General features: G+C 37.6%; 1 protein-coding gene across 8 annotated transcripts in view; it reads right to left on the bottom strand.

The window, feature by feature from the left end:
- Positions 1-20,889, bottom strand: part of SCAPER (S-phase cyclin A associated protein in the ER) — a 232,453-nt gene that overhangs the window by 92,129 nt on the left and 119,435 nt on the right. For all 8 annotated transcript variants that reach the window (XM_068958301.1, XM_068958307.1, XM_009681555.2 and 5 more), the window contains exons 21-22: positions 11,073-11,209; positions 6,656-6,721 (exon numbers count right to left, since the gene is read on the bottom strand). In XM_068958301.1, coding sequence (XP_068814402.1) covers positions 6,656-6,721; positions 11,073-11,209 — 203 coding nt within the window. The remainder of the gene's footprint in view (positions 1-6,655; positions 6,722-11,072; positions 11,210-20,889) is intronic.

Here is a 20,889-nt window from a genome sequence, read left to right on the forward strand (position 1 = left end):
GCGCCTGCCCAGAACCGAGACCATCTGTGGCGGTCCCTGCCCGGCCCAAAACGCGGGGTTATGCTGGATCCTCCCTCGTAAAGCAACATATAGCTTCTGTACTAGCCCGGACTGCCTGAGGTTTGCCCCCGCCACAGTATTTTCCATACGCTCTGCTGACTCTGGTAGCTTTAGGAGTGAAATGAAAAATGCTATTTTACCTAGAGCCTTCAGTCTTGAAAACGGAAGCTCTCTGAAAACTCACGAAAAATTTCTTCAAGACTATTTTCTGAATAGGTTTGAATTGCTGTAAGAACGTGCCAGTGAATCACTGAAAATGAAACCTACAATCAAATAACGATGACCTCTTATAAAGCAGAGACTTATTTACTTAAAAAAAAATTTTGGCTCTTTTACATTTTACATAGCTATTTGAAAAAATAAATTCTGCACAAATATTTCCAGCCTCATAGATCATCTGATTCTTCTCAGTAACCACTATTTTGGTATAATATCTTATAATTGACCTAACCAGAACCTAGCCTATCATACCAAGAAAATCTACAAGGTACATTTGTCTTGTGAATGCACTGATACACCACAAGAAAAATAAGAACGAACTGCATTAATAAAGGCATTTAACTTTGGACCTCTGCAAGAACAAGCTTCACACTACATTCCAGGAGACTCTTCCAGGAAATTAAAAATAATTTCCTAGTTCTCCTCTTTTTATTGCATTCCCTTTTCAGGATAACAGTAGTTCCCATTTTCATACTATTTGAAGTATTCTTTTATGTAGTATAAAAAAGGAGGAAGCGAAAAATAAGTAAAAAAAATACTCCTCCTTGCATGAGGAGAGTGTGTTAATTAGGGGCTCAGATATTAGACCAGGGAGTTGCTTCCTCCCCCCGCAATCTTGCTAACTCCCTTTACGCATATGACAATTTTCCTTTACTTTCCCTACTTACATTCAAGGATGATAATTACATTTTATTCCTGTAGATCGCTTTAATGCTGACATATAGAGCCTTTGGATTAACAGATCACAATTAAGTGCCAACACCACACTTGCTTTGTGAAAAGTTGTTTCCACCCTTTTTAACATCTGCTCTGCTGGGATACCAGCAACCGCTGCAGGCAGACCGAGACATCACCTACGCACATTTTGATAGGCCAATTTAATACACTGCATACTAAATAATTATATTCAGCTCAGTCCCCTGAGAATATGAATTAATACTACAAATGCATTAGGAATCTGCTGGCTTTTATAAAATGACGCAAGTGCTCCCTGCGACCAATCAGTTAATGGAAAGTTGAGAGAAGCCAGGGAGCAACACACGGGCTAGTCCCGACTGACAGTGACACTGGAGGCATGTTCCTTGAAAGTCCCTCCGGCTGCAGGAAATAGTTCCGAGGGAAAACACCTAACGAAGAAAGCAGTATTTGGAACTATTGCTCCTCACATTAGGAGACAATTTTTTTGATAGATGCTAAAATCCCTCCTTCCCCCCCCCCCCAAAAAAAACAAAAACAAAAACAAAAAACCCACCCTGTTCCAATCCTCTTCTAGTTTTCTGTTTCTAGCAAAGAACTGCTTTGAACCTTTTACAATCCCACTCAGGAATCACTTAGATTCGGTGCTCCAGAACCGAAGAAGTTGCACGCACGCCGTGCCCAACAAAGCACGACGAAGCCTGTCTGCTCAGTGATATTAATGCCATCCAACACAACGTTTCGAAAGCACGGGAACCAATGCTTCCTCGATGCAAAAAGCTTTATAAACTTGTAAACCACATACTAGCAAGAACTACTGCAAACAATCTATGAGCTGCAATAGAAAATCAGTGGTCTCCTAATATTAAAGTGCCTTAATCTTAAAGGTGATCTAAAAAAGCTTTTTACCTGCCAAAGCCTAATTCTGGGTTCTGTCTTTCTTCTGTAACAACTGACAACATGACTAAACTAACATCAGATAAGAGATTGCATTCCATAAATAGTTCTACCGGTTTGTGAAGACACAAACAATTGATTGGGAGGTAGAGGCGAGAAATGAGACATAAGCAAGAACTCCTAACAATTATATTTAATGATTTCATTCTAAAATATATTTGCATCCATTAAATAAGTCAGTTGCGTCATATTTGAAATGGTATTTTTAAAAGCTTTCTTTTTTCATTTTTAAGTTCTACCACCTACTAAAGAAGTTTTTCTCTGTTCGCAAGTATACGTCCATCTAAATTTGAATACCTCAAACCTTCCTTTGGAATAAACAAAGCACTGGTATTTGTTTTGACACAAAGAACGCTTTCCGCCTCTCCCCCCAAAGCAAATTAAAAGGCAGATAAAAGTCCGTCGCATATTTCTCTATAGTATTTGGCATCCTCGGTTTTTGCCCCCTCCATTCGGTGACATACTTTTCTCAATAACTTTGCAGATCTACTGAGAGCGTGCGTTGGACAGCCGCTCGGCTCCTAGTACTGGCAAGGAATTGCGCGCTCTCAGCCAGGTGCAGCAGCAGTTCGCAGCAGCTCACAGTGCAGTACACCGTGTTCCAGCTAAAAGGGCAACAGTCTGTTTTCGTAGCTTCCCATTAATACCCTAATATTTCAGTAGAGATCTACTACTGTTTTTTTCTTTCAGCTTTTTCTTCTTGCTACTGTTCTTGGTAAAGCAGGATCCTGTACTTAGTTTAAAAAGTGTTTCCCTATTAATTTTACCCTATAGTAAGAATATGCTTCTCAGCATATGCAGGTATGGTCTGGGCTAAAATTCTTGCCTCATGGAATTTCTTGTCCTCTCATCCTATCCTTTACAGAGAGAGATAAAACTACATTTCCCTATCTTTCTTATATTTTACATCATGCATTGTGTAAAGTAAACAAATTTGAATAGAAATAAACTGAGCTTCTAGTTGTCTCATAGGCAGTTCTCTATTTCTCCTTTCAAAGACGGTTCAGACTGAAGCTCCCATTGCTACTGCCTTGACTTCAGAGATGCTTGCAAACACTCAAGTCCTAACGATATGTAAACAGTTGCATCATTTTGGAGTAACAATGGCTTTCAGATAATTATGTTAAAAAGTAATATTTAAAAAAAAATTAGATGCAAGTATCTGCTAGATCACTAGATCTGTACAGGAAGACTGCAAAAGAAATCTCCCAGATCTGTCAAGAAAATGGGCTAAGACAGCGTCCATCAGGCTAATTCACACCTAACAGTGCAGCCCTATTAGACATTGGTGCAGACCTACAAGCAGTTAAGCCTTTGACCAGCTGGCTGTGCTGCCGAGCATCCTTGCACCTTCCACGTGATCACCACCTCGCAATGCCTGGTAACTCCAGCCTCAGATGATCCGTACGCTCAGCGGAGGAGCAGAACCACGAACCCACTCAATCTGAGAGATAGTGCCTCTTACCTTTGTGATTCATTCAAAGGCAGGATATAGCTAAGCTCTAACTTTCAAACTTCTGTTTAGAAAGAAATTGAAACCAACAAAAATGATCAGACCATATACTGAAGTTGCAGAATACTGCAACAGATTACTGTATGCACGCATACGTCAGTGCTGAGCGCAATATGCAGTTTAAGTCCTTCCTTGCAATAAAACTTCAATTTCCACAGTCCTTATTTTAGGTTATATTAGAATAATTGTGTCATCGGTTTCAAAATAGCAAAATTAATCTGCTCACTGATATAAGAAAAAGTTAAAAGATAGCAAAATCAAGCAGCATAAAGGATCCCTAAATTTATTCAAAAACTCCCCATGTTATACTACCTACTCCATTCAGGCACTGAGAAAGTGCAGGAAAGCAGAGGACAGAGCTGAACTAGCCTCCAGGAACAGAGCCACTAACGGAGAGAAATAAGAAAGCAGATGAAACAAAATTCTGACTGAAAGCATACTATCATTTCATTACCTAAAGAGAAATTAAAATTTTAAAATCAGTACCAGTAACAAGATCACAAAAATATTTTTTTAAAATCTGTTTGAGTTTCTATTGCATTGCAATTGAGACAGAGCTGACCAAAGTAAAGCAGATCCTTCATAATCTGAAGTCAGAAAGAAACTAAAAGGGAAGCATTACAGCTTACAAATGCTTCAGAGTCAGTCAAAGATCCCACGTTTCTACTTGCTGACAATTAGACTCTATCTTTATTTTTCTGGTAGGAAAGAAAAGCAAAACACAGAAACTACAAATCTAAAAGTCTTAATCCGCCATAAAATCAATCTTTAAAATTGAAGTGCTGATTTTTAAAAAACGAAGCTAACAAAACCGTCTTCCTCAATGTGTTTATGTAGGTATGCCATCTGGTGGAGATGTTTCATTTTCCTATGTCAAACCTTAGTGGTGGACTTGTATTATTTTAAAATATATACTGAAATGCCACAGCAGGCTTTCAAATTCTATTGAAAGGCCTGAAGACACTGCTGGAAGCTACTGCTTAAAGGCAGGCTACATACACAACCTCAAAAGCCTAATAACGTTCTGAAACTCGGAAACAATATTAACTTCTAAAAAAAGAAAAAAAAATGCTACCTTCAAGTACATCAGCAACTTATAAGCGATGGAAGTAACCAAACACACAGTATCAGGTTACTGCCTCAATCAGAAGACAAACATCCCCAACCCAGAAAGTTATTGTAATTTCAGGAGGAAGGTGTTTGAATCAAACTGTTGAGATACAACTGTGCTTTGGCTGAGCTGCAACAGATTTCTTGAGTGCAGCTGTAAGAATGACATACTAACTGCCCAGCAACCTAGTCTAACCATGAACTGCAAATGGAAGTCTCAGGAAAATTAAGAACAGCACAAACCTACATGATCCTCTTCACTAATATCTTTCTTCAGCTTATGAATATCTTGAGCTGAATGTAGTTACCTAGAACTTAGTAAACGTCAGTGAATCCAAGTAAATTTTCAGCATCTGTGTGACTTTTGGCAATGAGTTCTACAAACCTAACTACACACTGTGTGAAAAAACACCTTCTCTGGTTTCTTTTGAACCTGGCTCCATCTTCATTCCCTGACCCTTCATTCTGGTACTGAGAAGGACAGCAGTCAAACAGCATTCACAGAATCACAGAATCATTTAGGTTGGAAGGGACCTCTGGAGATCATCTAGTCCAACCTCCCTGCTCAAGCAGGGTCACCTAGAGCAGATTGCCCAGGATCACATCCAGACAGGTTTTGAATATCTCCAGCGAAGGAGACTCCACTACCTCTCTGGGCAACCTGTTCCAATGCTCTGTCACCCTCACAGTGAAGAAGTTTTTTCTCAGGTTCAGATGGAACTTCCTGTGGTTCAGTTTCTGCCCATTCACCTTATTCATGCCACTTATAACCTTCTAGACTTCTTTCACATCCTCTCATTGTCACCTTTTTTGCTAGAATAAGACTACCTAGTCTACTTAGTCGTTCATACAGAAGTTATTACTTTGTTGCCCTCACTGATCCTTTTACTCTTGAAGTATATCCTTTCTGAGATGAAGGACCAGAACGGCACACAATATTCAAGATGTAGATCACCCAGGCATTTACACATAATGACATTCTTGGTTCTGTTTCTGCTTCTTTCCAATGAACTTTAACACAAGATTTGCCTTCTTAACTGCTAAGAGCATCGAACTGACGTTTTCTTGGAATTATCCAACACAAGTTCAGAGCCCATCAGTTTGTATGTGAAGTTATGATAGGGTTTTTTCCCCCTGCCCTGTGTGCAACCACTTAACATTTATCTGCACTGAATTTCATCTGCCTTTTTACTGGTTAGTCACTGTCTATAATATCTTCCAATATCAACTCTTGCCCTACTGCCCTGAATATCTTAGCATCATCAAACTGTGGCACTGCACTGTTTGCCCTCTTTTCCAAGTCACCTGTGAACACGTTGAAAAGAACAGGTCTGCAGAACTCCACTAGTAACCTCCCTACGCTGCAAAGACTTACCACGTGCTCCTGCTGTTTTCTGTTTTTCAACTGATTCCCAGCTACGACATGGCTACATGGTTTCCTTTAAAACCTTTGGTGAGGGAGTAATCGGGGAGTATCAAAAGCTTTTTGGAAATCCAAATATTCTGTATCTGAAAAACTATCTTTCTCCATCCAGTTTCAATGGAATAAAGGAAAGAATAAGCGGAGTAATTTCCAGTTTCAAACTAAGAAGAAGGAATCTGTCAGTGCAACTTGTTTTAATCTTAACCACCGCTGTTTTCAACTGAACCTTATCCTAAGCAATAAAAAGGTCTATTCTTTAAATAACACAATGCCAGACTAAGACAGAAAAAATTTCGGCTTTAGCCATATAAACCTTTGCTTCTGAGCTAAACATGAAATTTTCAGCCTCAGAATTCCTGTGCTGAGTTTTTGCCATCAATTTGGACGGACAAAGCTGGAACCTTTTTCCTTCAAAGTAAGAAAGAGATGAGCATGTTATCTTTACTACTGCATCTCATATGGATTAAGATATACAGTGGCTTCAGAATTAATTTCATTTATAAGGTCTGACCTTTTGTATTAGGAATGATCTGTAATCCAAGGTGACAGTATGCCCATACTGAGTGGGAAGTTTATCATACCTGTTCCTCCGGATTTCAGAAGCACTTCTAGTATAGACAGGGGAGGGAGGAAAAAAAACAGGTGGATACCTAAAATATATAAAGTAAAATGCTTACTTTGCTTTGTATGGAGAATCAGGGAGGGCATTTTTTGCTTCCATCAAACTTTCATATTCCTTTGCCCTGGAGGAGAAAATATGCATCATTATTGACTATTGTCCAAAGTGTACAGTATGCAATACCAGCAAGATAATTCTAGCCATTGATTTTTTCTATTTCATAGCAATGCACATTTCTGCCTTGTCATAATCCATAACTGATGCTTAACTGTTGGCCAGTAACTACTCATGATTAATATTACTACTTTAGAATAACATCAGTACACAAATGGTAGATTTAAGTTGACTTTCAAAATGCTAACAAATGTTACAAGTTGCATATATAACAGGGAAAGAACTGCAGTAACTAATCTCTTATTATTATAATTATCTCATCTGATTAAAATACCAGTAATTTAGATATGTGGAACAGATAAAAAGATAAATGCATTACAGAGATTATAATTAACATAAATAATTTGTTGTATCTACAGGTAGAGTAGTATTTTTTTTAAATGAAACTAATGACTGTACTGTAACATTATGAACCTCGATAGGTGTGCAATGCAGAAGTAAATATCTCCACAAATGGCTGTTTTACTGTGGGAAACGGAAGGAGGACTTGGAAACACAAACCCGTTTAGACCCTTAAAAGTCTTATTCGCGCTGGCTGTATGCCAGAGTGGGAAGATGAAACAAGACTTCTTACTCCGCTAGTTCTTTCACACTAGCTGACCTGAGGCATCAGGTGAAAACTACTACCAGTCCATCAACAAAAGCAGGACTCATAGCGGTAAACCCTTAACTTGTTATAACAACACACACGCATGCACATACTAGCACAAATACAGATACTACACTGATACAGAAAAATTATACTCGCAGAGACAGCCCTGTGATGAAGAATCATTCAGAAGACAGTAAAAACATTCAGCTTTTATCCATTAACATGCCCTTACATTCAATTTTTATTCTGAAACGAAGACTGCACAGATGCAACATGGATCTTTAGAGACTTAAGGGCAATCTGCTGTTCTGGTTGTCTGAAGCTCTGTTCCCAGGGGAACAAGCAGCATCATCACTCCTGACAGGGAAATTTCTTTCCAATGTTCAAAAGGAAGGGCTTTTGAAAACTTCGGTACGCGGTCTGAAGGAAACTCATTTGGCATACTGGACTAAATCTGTGATTAGATAGGTGATCTGTCCCTAGCCATAGGCTCCATCACAAGCTCCAAAGGAAGGTGTCAAAAGCCCCTCAAGACAAAAGTAGAAAAAAGTCTGCCCCAAAATAACTTTCACCCATAAAAATACAGTTTCACATTAACTTCCACGCTATTCTGAACATTAACTGCTGTCAGTTGACAATCTTGCCAACTTTACAAAGGTCCAACTGTTTTCTCAAATCCTTCTAAGATTCTGATGACAGCTTCCAGTGGGCAACGCGTTCCACTGCTGCACTGCAACAAAACAACTCAGTAAAAATTTAATTCTTGCGCCTTGATTTCATTTTCTGTTGTAACAGGTTTCTTCTCGTCTTCTTTCTAAACTAGTTTAAACCAATCTTTTCCATTTCTCTTCATGAGAGAATTTTCTACTTCAACCAGGTTCTTTGAGCTGGATGAAACAAGTTTCACAAATAGTTCATTATTTTCTCATAGATACAGACATTGCACATTTCTTTGTATTTTTCTGTTAACCTAAGTGGATCAAATCTTCCAAATTTACTCAAATTTTCCCTCAGCTTGCTTAATCCAAACAACTCGTGCCATACACAAATATTGTTACATTACTACTAGCTCTGATTTGCGGATCATTAATAAAGCTATTAATCACAACTGAATTTAGTATAAAACATGAAGGTGAGATTCCTTTATTAACCTTTTGCCTTCCTTCCTGTCTCTTAGCCAAAGCAACACATTTTAGCTTTGAGTTTTGCACAGAAAAGTCAAACATGAATAATCACCTAAAATATTTATTACTAAACGCATATGACTGCAGTGCTTTAAATACAATGCAAAGTGTATTTCAACTGTATATACTTTCTAGTTGGTGACTACACCTCTACTGCTTGAGGTCAGCAGCATCAGTCCTTGGTCTGCCACGCAGGCACTGAAGTGTTCTGATAGCAGCACATACATGTTAACCTGAGATAATTTACCTAGCCATATATCAGTTGCTACTCAGCATCAGTTTAATGGCTTAGGGTTATAAATATTGTTAATAAGACTAACAAAAATTCTGAACATATCTAATAACCCATCGATCACAATTTGTCCCCTCATCCACCTTTGCCCTTCATTGCTTTCATATTGTGATTGTGATTTAAGATACAGAAACTCAGGAGAGCAACAGGAACCTATCCTAACGCAGTTACTTATTTCTTTCAAGCTTAAAATGCAATAGCTTCCTAGGAACTAAAGTGAATGCATAATTTCAAGTCTTCAGGTATAGGAAGCTTTGTTACAACTATTTCTTTTTCTAAAGAAGGTAAGAGTTGCAAATATGCTCGAAATAGTGGTTTATAGATAACCTGCTGTTAACACTTGTGAAACTAGGTCAAATACGGACATCAAATGCTCTTCACCTTCAAACCACCCTCAATAAATTATTAGGGATTTAACTGTATGTCCCATCTAAGTTGTGAGTTAATTTTGAGCAATAACTCCCGGCCATCTGGTGGCATTACTGGGTTGCTGGACAAAAACATAGGAGACATTAACTATACTATTTAATTTAGCATTTCATATTGAGTTTCCGAGCTTATTGCTTTATTTGCTCTAACCACTTAGCTTAAGATAATCCTCTTCCATTTTCAGAATATGGAAAACCTACCCACACTACCAGTAATGAGCTTACATACAGGAACCACCCAGGCAGTCATCATCATTCCTGTGATGACTTACTCGTAAGTGCCAATTACACCAATCTAGAAGTAAAGCAAGACTTGCACAGCTAAAATTAAAGTTTCCCAAATGGCATTCTTTGTCTCATTGATTTTTTTGGTTGAAATTCCATGGAACAACCTTTGTTTCCTACTGGTACTGGACTAAATCACATCTTTATTAGCAAGTCTTTCGTATTAACATTTGAAAATTCATAGTGAAATCTTCCAGTTAACTCATAGTTTTCTTCAAGGACAGCAAACTCATAAAAAGAGTTTAGTCACTCTTTAAAAAACTAAACACAAGCCATGAATGAATTTGCATCTCATGTCTCCCTAATTTACTCTGGCTAGATATCAGAGCTTTCACTGTATTCTTCAAAAGTCCCAGGTGAGTCAGCATATCAAAATTCAAAATATACTGAAAAAGTTTTTCAACTATGAGTGCCAGTAATAAATTGTTGCTTGAGCTTGTATTCCTACGTCTGACAAACCTCTGACTAAATTCAACAGAAGCACTTCTTGAGTAAGAATGTAAAATTGGACTCAGTAACTGCAGTAAATCAACAGGCAATATGAATAACCCTCCATCTCGAGCAATCAGAAACCTGGAAGAAAATACTACCCATTACAACAGTGGTTTCTAATTTGACATTCAGGCAGTGGATTTGCTCATCCAAAGAGGAAAAACAATTTTAAATAATAATTAATAGTAAAAATATTGTATTTTTGAAGGTTTAGCTTGCCATTAACATCATCATTAGGAGTTAATACACTATCTCACTTCTATGGTGGCTCTGAAAACACAGATATCTTTCTCTTATCTTTAACCCTCCTTGGTTAAAAAATAAGAAAGAGAAAAACACGTAACAATGAACTTTACCTTCTGAAAAGTATTTTTAGAGATAAATGCAAACGCATGTTATAATACTCACTTCAAGTGTTAACCTCAGCTGGCGACTCTTCAGCTATAAAGACTGACACTGCAGTTCATGATATAATGATGCCTTCATATCATACTGATTTGCAGATGTCACTTTTTAGGGAAATGACATACTGCAGGTCTGACAACTCACTTTCCATTTTAAGATATTTTTAACTTTCTTTTTGTTGTGACAGGCAACAAAAAATGATTAAATCTAGCCATGGGATTTGACACTATAGCAGGCTGACTTCTATTTGTTGATTACTATTGATTTTCTTTGATACTTCATTTAAAAATCAATAGCTAGAAAGAAAAATAGGCATGGTTTACACAAATTTAAACATGCTATTGTATGCTAGAAGAGGCTACAGTTTTGGCAGGGCACTGGCATCCAATTATGAGAAAAGCTCTTAACAGGTGAAACCAAGGGCTCCAGATCGATACTCAGTTTTCTTTCTCAATCAGAGAAAGTGGCCATAAATTAGGCTCATCAGTGTTATTTTCAAGACATTCCCAAAGCAAATAACGTTAAATTTTTTTCTGCCTTCCATTGCACTCATGCTAAAGGACAAAAGGTAAAGTTTAGATAAAAAGTAAAAAAAAAAAAAAAAAAAAAAAAGTTTGTACTACCTGGAGTTCATCCGTGCTTTTAGCTTTTTGGCTTTCTTTTTAGTTTTTTGCTTCTCCTCTCCATCTTTTGATGGTTCCACAGGAACAGAGCTCTCGACCACAATATCCACAATGTACTTTTTTAGTGACAGGTGCTCCTGCAGAAAATATTGAACTAATATTTAATCTTACAGTATGCGTCAGAGATTACAGATAATCTTCCCAGGAAGCAACAGCAGTAAATATTTAACAAAAGGTTGAGAAAATGAAGAAAAAAAATTTATATAAACTTCAGTTCAAATATTAGCAACACTCTGTTTATATTCTGGACAGATAATACAAGTAAATATATCTGAGAGAACTACTAGATAATGGCAGAAACCTGGGCGTGAAACACCCTCCAAAACCTGGGGAGGGTGGAGGCAGGAGAGCACAATATGATAACCTGAAAACATGTAATATCTCATTATTTTAATACAACACGTTATGCCTTCTTTAAGACTAAACTCCTAAATTGCTGAAAAATAGGATAGAGAAAACCTGTCCTAAGGTAAGATGAAGTCAGAATGATGACATATATTTCTAAAAACAATAAATTACTTTTCTTCATTTATTCCTATGCAACTATTGCAGTAATGTCACATTTAACATCTAGATGTTTCTAACCGTTTCAAGATAATTTTGTTACAACTGTTTTACAGCAACGATTAAAGACTAGTTGTGACATTATCAGTTAAGTGCAAGTGTACTTTCTGAAAAACGAAAAGCATCTTCGACGAAGTAAAATTAAAAGCAAAAGCTCTGCTGCTAAGGAAATTCCCATATAATTAGCAGGCACAGATTGCCTTTATACAACTAAAACACCAATTTATCCTGTAAACAGTAAGAGACAAGACACTAGGGCTTAAACATAATTATTGTGCATTTTGATACAAAACCAGAAGGTTCAGAACCAGATTCAGCTGCTGGATATTCTACAAGGTTTCCAAGACTACTTAGGAATAATCTGAGCTCGAGTGGGAGGCTGTGACTCCTGCTCTGACTAGGGATGTGGCCAGCCCATACCTGAACCGCACAGCGCTGACCACGGAGGGATATACCCAGACCAACCAATGGATGTAGTGAATGCCTTAACCTGTCCCAAATGAGAATGAAAGCTGTCTTCCCCACATGCGTCAACAGTGCCAACGCTGCTTGCTCTCCTCCACAGGCAAGATGCTCCTAGTTTTGAGGAGACAGGCATCTGGCCTCCTGTCCTCTTCTCAGGCTATTCTCCCTTAGCCAACATCTGAATATTTCCATGTCCCTTCCTCAATATACACTGTACTCTGGTCAACAACTTCCTGCTTTTACTCCAAAATCGCAATAACCAATATTGGAAACAGGGTTATTTATACAGATGAGTGATTTGACGTAATGTAATAGCTCTACTGTCCATCCTTACATGTATTTCAAAATTTGATTTGGAGCTAATATAATCTGCAACTTACTTTTTTTGTAGCAAACATAATGCTGCTTATTTTTCTTAAGTTTTCTTTGGTAATGTTAAGGAAGTAGAGGAGATCAATTTCTACAGTATCTCCAGGAAAGCCGACCTTTACATTATAATGATAAAGTTAACGAATAACTGACTTTCGGTTCTACATGACAATGGCTAACAGCAAAGACTTTTTCACTTTTCCCCAAACTCTCAACTCGGATGTGAAGATTTTTATTTTTGGAGGCCTCGTGTGCCTCAGTCCTGGGACTCGCTCTTTGCCGTATTCCAATTCTTTTGTTCTTTGCCAATAGCAGGGAGTCCAGAAAACATGATGGGCTCAGTCACTGGAAAGAGATTATTCCATACCGGAGAGAACATGCTCTGGGTATCCCCGAGAAAAGGGAAACTAGTCACCTGTCCCTCATTCTACAGAAACTGTTGTCTAACGGGTAGCTGACACCTTCTTCCTTCTCCAAGTTGCCTTTTTCAGCTATGTGAGACCAACGTCCAGCTTTATCAACATAATTTTTTACATTAAAGGAAATAATCTATCAAGTTCTATGAATTTAACTCTTCATCAAAAACTAAACTTCCCTATTTGTCTGAATACACCAAAAGCATTCACCACTTACAACGTTACGGTTTATTGATGGGAGCGTTCCTTTTCCTCTCACTTAACAAATAAGCATGTAAGAAAGACCTGGCTAAAATCTTAGCTCCCCACAGAGGAAAAGCTTTAATCATAAAATAATCCATTTTTTTGCATAATGGGATACAAGAAAAGTGAATGGCATTATATCTTGTGATTTTCAATAAATGATTTGCCTCAAGATTTTTTCAAAGTGTTATCAAAAAAACTCCTTTCTCCTCAGAGGTGCTTTCAATAAACGTGTAGATTACCCCAATGCAGTTCAAGGCCTACATTTAAAATGACTATTTGTAACTTATAAATAAATAACCAACAAAGCTATTCCCCTAAAGAAGCTGTTCTTAATTTTGATAGACCTGCTCACAAAAAAACCAAAAGGACGTGAAGTGAGCGCATACAATATGCTATCCCCATAAACGGCGGTGCGGACATCTGTAACAACTCTAATAAATTCAGTAACTACTCATACAGACAATGGGAAAACACCAAAACAGTTGCTGAACTGCTGAGTCTCTTATTTTTACGACTCCTCTCAAGTCTGAAGTTTACTCAAAGTACGCTAGCCACCAAGTTAGATTTCAAAGACTAAGAAGGATTTTTGCTCTTGAGTGCCCCTTCTAAGCATGCTTCTTAATTTAAATTGGCATACTGAATTTAACCTCTTCTGAACTATCGATGTATTTCAGATCTTGTCAGTACAAAAAAACTTGTCTCTAATCAAATCAATTTAAAAAGTGATCTATTTAAAACATTACAATGCCCACAATTAATCACTCTGCTTTGGTTGAAAAATGTATTATATATTTTTTGTTTTACTTTTAGTCAAAGAAATTTTATGCATTTTTGTTGCTGAAGGGAGAAAATTCTTTTACAACAACTTCAGCTATGAGCGAAGCTGTTGGGGAAGAGCTGCTACTGCTCTGGGGTCCGGATGCCCTTCTCAACCTCCGGTAACACTTTCAGAGCCTGAGAGATGAGATACTGGTGAAGCAGAAAGAAGAGAGAGCTTCAGCATTGCCTGGGGGCTGACAGATGGCAAAGCATCACCAATTTGCAAAGGCGGGAAGCAATGCTGTCTGAGGCAACCTGTTACTTAGCTATGGTCATGGTTGGCCATGGGCAGCACCGAAGGCAGCCCCTGGCATGCGCAACCTGATGTTCTGCATGGTACTGTAAGTCCCTCTTTGATAATAAAAGATTTTAACAGATACATTTACACTGTTGGAATGCCCTCTTAAGTACAACAAGCGGACACCATACATCCATACTGCATTTTAGCTTCTTGGACTGCTTAAAGCCAAGTGTATCATGTTCTTATTACAAATTACAAGAAAAAACTACTTTAAAAACAGTTATTAGAATATATTTACTACATTTTTAATACAGCAACTCTTCTGTTTGGTCTCTTACAGAATACTGAGCACATTATGAAGCAGAAAATAAGTGTGCCATTGCTTAACGGTATAATTTATTTTTGAAAATGATTAGTGTCACAATCAAAAGTTATTTCTTCCCGTTTTGTAAGTATCCTTGAAGTTTGAAGTAAAAGGTGAAGTGTTAAAAAAATTTATAAACAACATTTTCCAGAAGACAACCGTGTTTTCTTTCCCTGGTTCGAGAAAACTCATTATGCCTGTTTAAAACAAAATACATCTCTGAAATTTCCTGGAAAAAGATTATTTCATTTTTGTAAAGCATTATAGCATGATCTAGCCTAGTGATATATATTTGATCAAAATCACATTTGAAATTTCTATCTCAAATCATAATTCAGCATTCATTTTGCATGCATAATATTAGACACAGGAAATCAAGCATACAAATCTAAGCAAATTCTAAAAATAAATGTAACATTAAGTTGGGTACATTGCCTATCCTCAATAACTCCCAGTACCTCTGAAATATTTTTTTTCAATGTTCTATGTTTTTCAGTGTTTGCTGTTCAAACAATAGGAATTCCATCACTTCCATATGTGGCAGTAACACCACCAAGAGCTTTTATAAGCAATTTTTCCTGATACTCAGATCAAACAGTTTTCCTCCCATTAAATCTCATCCATTTAATTTTAGTAGTAAGCTCTTAAAGGAAAACTTTCTAAAGGTAGCTCAAAAGGCCCCTTGCAGCATGACTGTGTAAGACTAGCAAAGTACCCCAATTCTCGCCAAGTTGGTTTTCACTAGTTGACAGTGGCACAGGACACGAACCATGCCAGCGCTGGTGACGGAACTAACTGCAGTTCATTTTTGTCTGCTTGGAGATGGGCATCCCTTGACATCGATTCCTGCTCAAAAAATAGCATTCACTGGCTTCCCCCTGCTCCTTTTTTTTTGCACCTGGTCATAAGGCTCAAACTTCATAGGAAATTGATGGTTTCAAGTTTTTCATTGTTAAGAAAACAAAGTACTTGCTCAGAACCTACTGAGATTTTATTACTGTTTTGTTACACTAAGCTTAAAGATACCTAACTGCTGACACGTTGTGGATGCTCAGTTATTAAAAAAAGGTATGACAATTATGTCAATAGGATTCAACAGGTAACCCGCTGCTTTCCAAACTGACTGAATATGTTTTAGCACTGTAAATTCCCATTAGTTTACATCATGTCCTACGAGCCATATCAATAGGAAGCAATTATAGCTATACAAAATTAGAGACTATTATTAGAAAAAACTATGCTAAACCTTTGCTTGACACGAAACTGATTTTTTGGTTCATCAGTCCTTCAAACTCTTTACTATACCCTTCAAATGACAGTAAGAATGAAATGAAGTTAATCCTCTGCTTTCAAATGGATACCATATTAAAAAACGGGGCAGAACATCTTCACTGAGGTGCAGCGAACCTGCTGTCCTCACGCTACACGATGGCAACTGCAAACACCACCAGCCTTTGCTAGGCAGGGATGAATGAGCAAAGCCCTGCATCCCCTGAGCAGACTATAAAGTCTCTTTCCTAATCTAATCTGTGGTTTAGCAGACGACTCGAAGAGAACTACGGAGTTCAACAAGCAGAATCATTTATCGATGCCTGGGAAGGCCAGGAGAGGTCTTGCTGTCACTAGCACACAAGGTGGTTACAAAACATTTTGTTCACATGAACTCAAGCACCTACGCAAAGGACAGTTCTCAGAGTTCTCAGCTTTCGAGTGTGGCAGTCTGGATTAACATACAACTTCATACCTAACACTCATTAAAATAAGACTAGAGTAATGACACCTTGTGTCACAAAAAAACGGTCACTTTCTGAAGGTACAGATCAAAGTGTAGGATTATCACATTAGGCAGACCCACCACCATTCAGGGGTGAAACAAGTATAACTGATAGTTTAGTACTGAATGACAGTCTAAGCCTGGGAAGCTAGCTGCTGCTATATCGTGCTTAAGAGCAGTGGAAAAATATTTACTCCAACGTTTTATTAAGCTACTGCTAGTTATTTGGAAAAATAACATCATCATCATCAACAAAAACAAAGATTTTAAAATCCATTTAGCCACACACAAGTATGGTACCTCCAATCCTTCAAATAATTAATTTGAAAAGTAATTTTACTTGCACAACCATTGCTTGGACAGGTTAACATACCAAAAAAGTAACTGCTGTAAGTGTATGAAACAGTGTGTCAAGCCAGTACAGCATTTAGAAAGTGAACTTGCTTCTTACTATGAATGCTTTTATTTAAGCAAAAATTCTATTCACTTCTTCCTAAAACCCTTTAATTTAATTTTATTTTTTTTTTTAAGTAAATGCTAAATGCAGGAAGAAATATTAAGACTAATCTATCCTCTCCACAGCGGCATTGGGGGGGCCGTGTTTATGGCAATGTGAAGGGGTAAAGTATTACTGGCCTGATTCTGTGCCATGCTGAGCACATCGTGACAGATGATCTCCCCAAACTCTCATATTAAACTATTAGCTCTTTGGAGACTTCAGGCAGTTATAAATTCAAAGCATTATGTAGAATATAGGACTACGAAACAGCAAAACTGTTAAGTCGATGCTTTCTATTGCAAGATTAAAGCAGAACTAGCTGTGACGGTCACTGTGCATCAGATTTCTGCCATCGTTTTTCACACTTAGTAACACATCCTCTAAGCCGCCCAACTGAGATCAATCACATTGTAAATAAGATATTACTCCACCTTCATGACGATGGCAGGATGTGTCCCACAAAGGGCAGTTGTTCTGTAACACACTATGATATACAGCCACAAAATATGGAAGTAAGAGTTGAATGTTTTATTCATCATCACCACTGTACTTTCCACTATATATTCTTGTGTGGTGACTGCTCAGTAACGCAGTACAATAGAAATACCTTCTCTTATATCTCTCCAGAGATATTTACATATATTCACCAAAATTAAAGAATATGTTATTTTTAAAAATTACAAGTTTACCTCTTTCTCAGAGGGAAACTGTCTATAGTTGAGAAAGCTCATGAAACGTAAAAGTAGCCTTGTAAATATACAATTTGATATTTAATGGCATTCTATAGACACATGTTGAAATCTGAGGTCTTTATAAATCAAGCCACACAGACCTCCAATAATTTTTATATTACACTGATAACACTGATTACACTGTTTTAAATCAACTGAAATATATTCCCTGTACAAGTTTGAATACTCTGCAAGCTGATATGAGCTGACATTAAATACACATGTAAAACTGCAGGCACAACAAAGCAGACAAGATAGAAATTAGACTAATTACAAAAAAAAGTCTTTGCTCTTCCTCTCGTCTTCCTCCATTCCCAACTGTTTTGACTTTCAGTCACTGACAGTCCTGAAACTTTCCAAATACAACAGATGGGCCTCATCTACAAACTGCATGAGAAAACGAGTTGCCAAAGCTATTACAGCTAAAACTAATAAGGTCACCCATGAAGTCACATTCCTGCTGGATATCGCCTACTCCAATTCTACTGTCTGAAACAGAAAAAGTACCCAGTTCATTTCATAACTTGAACTTAATAATTTCAGTTGACCAAGCACCTTTTACAAATAAGTTTTTCTCTACACATTAAATGACCTTTTTCTTATATGACATGTTTATGTTACAAGGACTACAGCATTACTATCAATATTCTCTGAAATAGAGTAATTTTTTTCAGACTACAGAACAAACAGAATTGCAAAAATTTGCCATGAAAGTCTTCGCAAATACTACAAAATGCTGAGACATTATATGGTTGTGTATGGTTGTGCAGTTCAGTGTGGAGAGGTTAAGTCACATCATAACCTGGATTCTGACCCTTGGTCATCTGAGTGAAGTACAACAGCTGGAGAATAAAATTCCCAGTTGACACCCTCTCCATACAATACATGACAACAAAACACGGATATATACAAAAACTAACAATGCTCAGCCCCTAGAAAAACTGCTGAATGATACCAAGAATCAACCTGCGGTAGACTGATGTGACATTTGATTAAGTCTACAGGATTACTTGGTACAGCAAACAATACAAACACTCTCCATCAGCCTTAACACAGCAAAGATTTTCCATAACGAATATAACTTAAGTTCATCTCTGAGATGATCCACTAATGCTTCCTACCAGAATGAATGAGAATTAAGTGAACACACTGCAGCTTCAAGCGTTGCCTGAGTCAGCTGAAGCGGAAGTCCAGTTACACAAACAGTCTCTGTTTCAAGAAATGCAATTTATTAACGTTGTTTAGCACTGTTAATACTTAAAGCAATACCTTAAAAGCACGTGCCTTACTTATGCCACTTCCCACCCTACCTCCTTCCCTCTTTTCTTAGAATGATCACTCCCCTTCTTGCATGCAACCCCTCATCTCCCTCTGCACCAGATCAAGCTGACTTGGGGTTACTCTCCTGAATTTCTTTCCTGTTGCTTTCAGGCTACTCTCCCTTCCTTTTCCAGTTTCTCTTACCACCACCATAGTCTAGCATCTTTCCTCCCATTATCTATGTTCCTATCGTCTACTCACTTGACCCACTATTGGTAAGTCTTACTCTTTGATGAAAGCTGATGCATCAGTGCTGCTTCTCTTCACGGCTCACCAAAAAAAGCCTGAACGCTCATCTCTACCACGTCATTCTTTCTCTTGCCGAGTTCCTTCATTCTGCTAATCCCGGGTTGATCTCCTTTAATATGACTAAAACTGAAGTCCTTCACTTCCTAGCATGTCTTTTCACGAATTCTGCCTGGGGCAAGATGGCACAGGTAAGGTCATATTGTACTAAAGCATCTGAATTTGCTCAGGACAAGATAAGAAAATCCGAGCCCGGCATTTGTTGCTGCAGGGCAGCCAGAGCGGAAGCGTCCTGCGCTCTCACGAGCGCCCACTGCTCCACGTCAGCACTCAGGAAGCACACTGTACCTCCGACCATGCAGCAGTAACAGACAGCGAAAGGAGACTGGGGACATCATCCACTCTGAAGCTAGTCAGTCGCGGACAGGAGTGACTTAGCATATCAAGTGTTTTGTGCTGTTTTCTACAAGCTCTGTAGAGTCCCACGCTACCAGAAGCGGCACTGGAGTTAAACCCTACCGCCCAGCAACGTGCATGTAAAAGCCTGACCTTTCCAACATATAGTCCATTTTACACAGAACGTGATATAGTGCTTCATTAGCTATGTTTCCATTATGTGTAAACTAACTAATTCATATAAATGGAAATCTCTTCCGGCTATTGACATTCACCCAAAAAAGTGAGCCAAAATGACCTTGGAATTTGAAAAGTTTTATTTTTTTCTCTCCTATTATTTTTCATTTTCATTCCCGTCTATAATTTTGGATTCTGGCCAGGATTGAAGCAGAAATGCCAGAAGACTGCAAGACTAGTTGTTCTTATTATTTTTGTATTATTTCCAACCTTGAATCTCCAAGTTTGGAAAGAAAAGGCATTCTTATAAGTTCTCTAACCCAATTCTGCAGACCAAGGCAAAATTGAAAAATATCTGACTTCAGCTGTTTATCTAAAATCAGTCTTCAGAACTTCCAAATACTCGTTTTTACATTCCCTCTGGTATCAATATTAAAATAACCCAAATGAGGAAGATTATAAAGAAATACTTGTATTAGCTTAGACCACATTATAATTGCTACGAGTCATTTATCATTTTAATGAAAAAAATCAATATAAAACTGTGCATTTTTGTACAAATATAAGGCACATAAGGCTAATCTAGTCTAGCAAATCAATAGGTAGCTATTCCAAAACCCACAGACATCCTTTGGATTAATAAGCATCTTTACCTGTTTCAAAATAAACAGTATTCTGTAATTGCAGAAAATAATTTAAAGAAGGGTTTCAGTATTTATTACCAGTGTCAGCAATAACATTTTCTTACGTGTATATAATCACTTAAAGCACATATTTGCCAAATTTTCAAGAGGTTTTTACAGTACAATTTTAAATCACGTCACCACACGAATATTTCTTCTTGATTTTATGATGTACTTAAACAAAACTCCTCAGTATTTTATTTTTTCCTCATAAGCTAGGACAATATTTAATATGAAAACCACATGCTGCAACAGACTTGAGTTATATCAAACGCAAAATTCAATATTCATCTTTATGACCAATGACAGCTTGAAACACAAACGGTCATTAAAGCTGATTCATAGCAAGACCTGTGATCAAATACTATTACAATACCACAAGTGATAATATACCCGAAAATACGGGCAGGATTCAAAACAAGAGAGGTATGTAAACGTTACCACTAA

The sequence above is a fragment of the Struthio camelus genome, chromosome 12 (assembly GCF_040807025.1).
Source record: "Struthio camelus isolate bStrCam1 chromosome 12, bStrCam1.hap1, whole genome shotgun sequence".
Taxonomy (NCBI): Eukaryota; Metazoa; Chordata; class Aves; order Struthioniformes; family Struthionidae; genus Struthio; species Struthio camelus.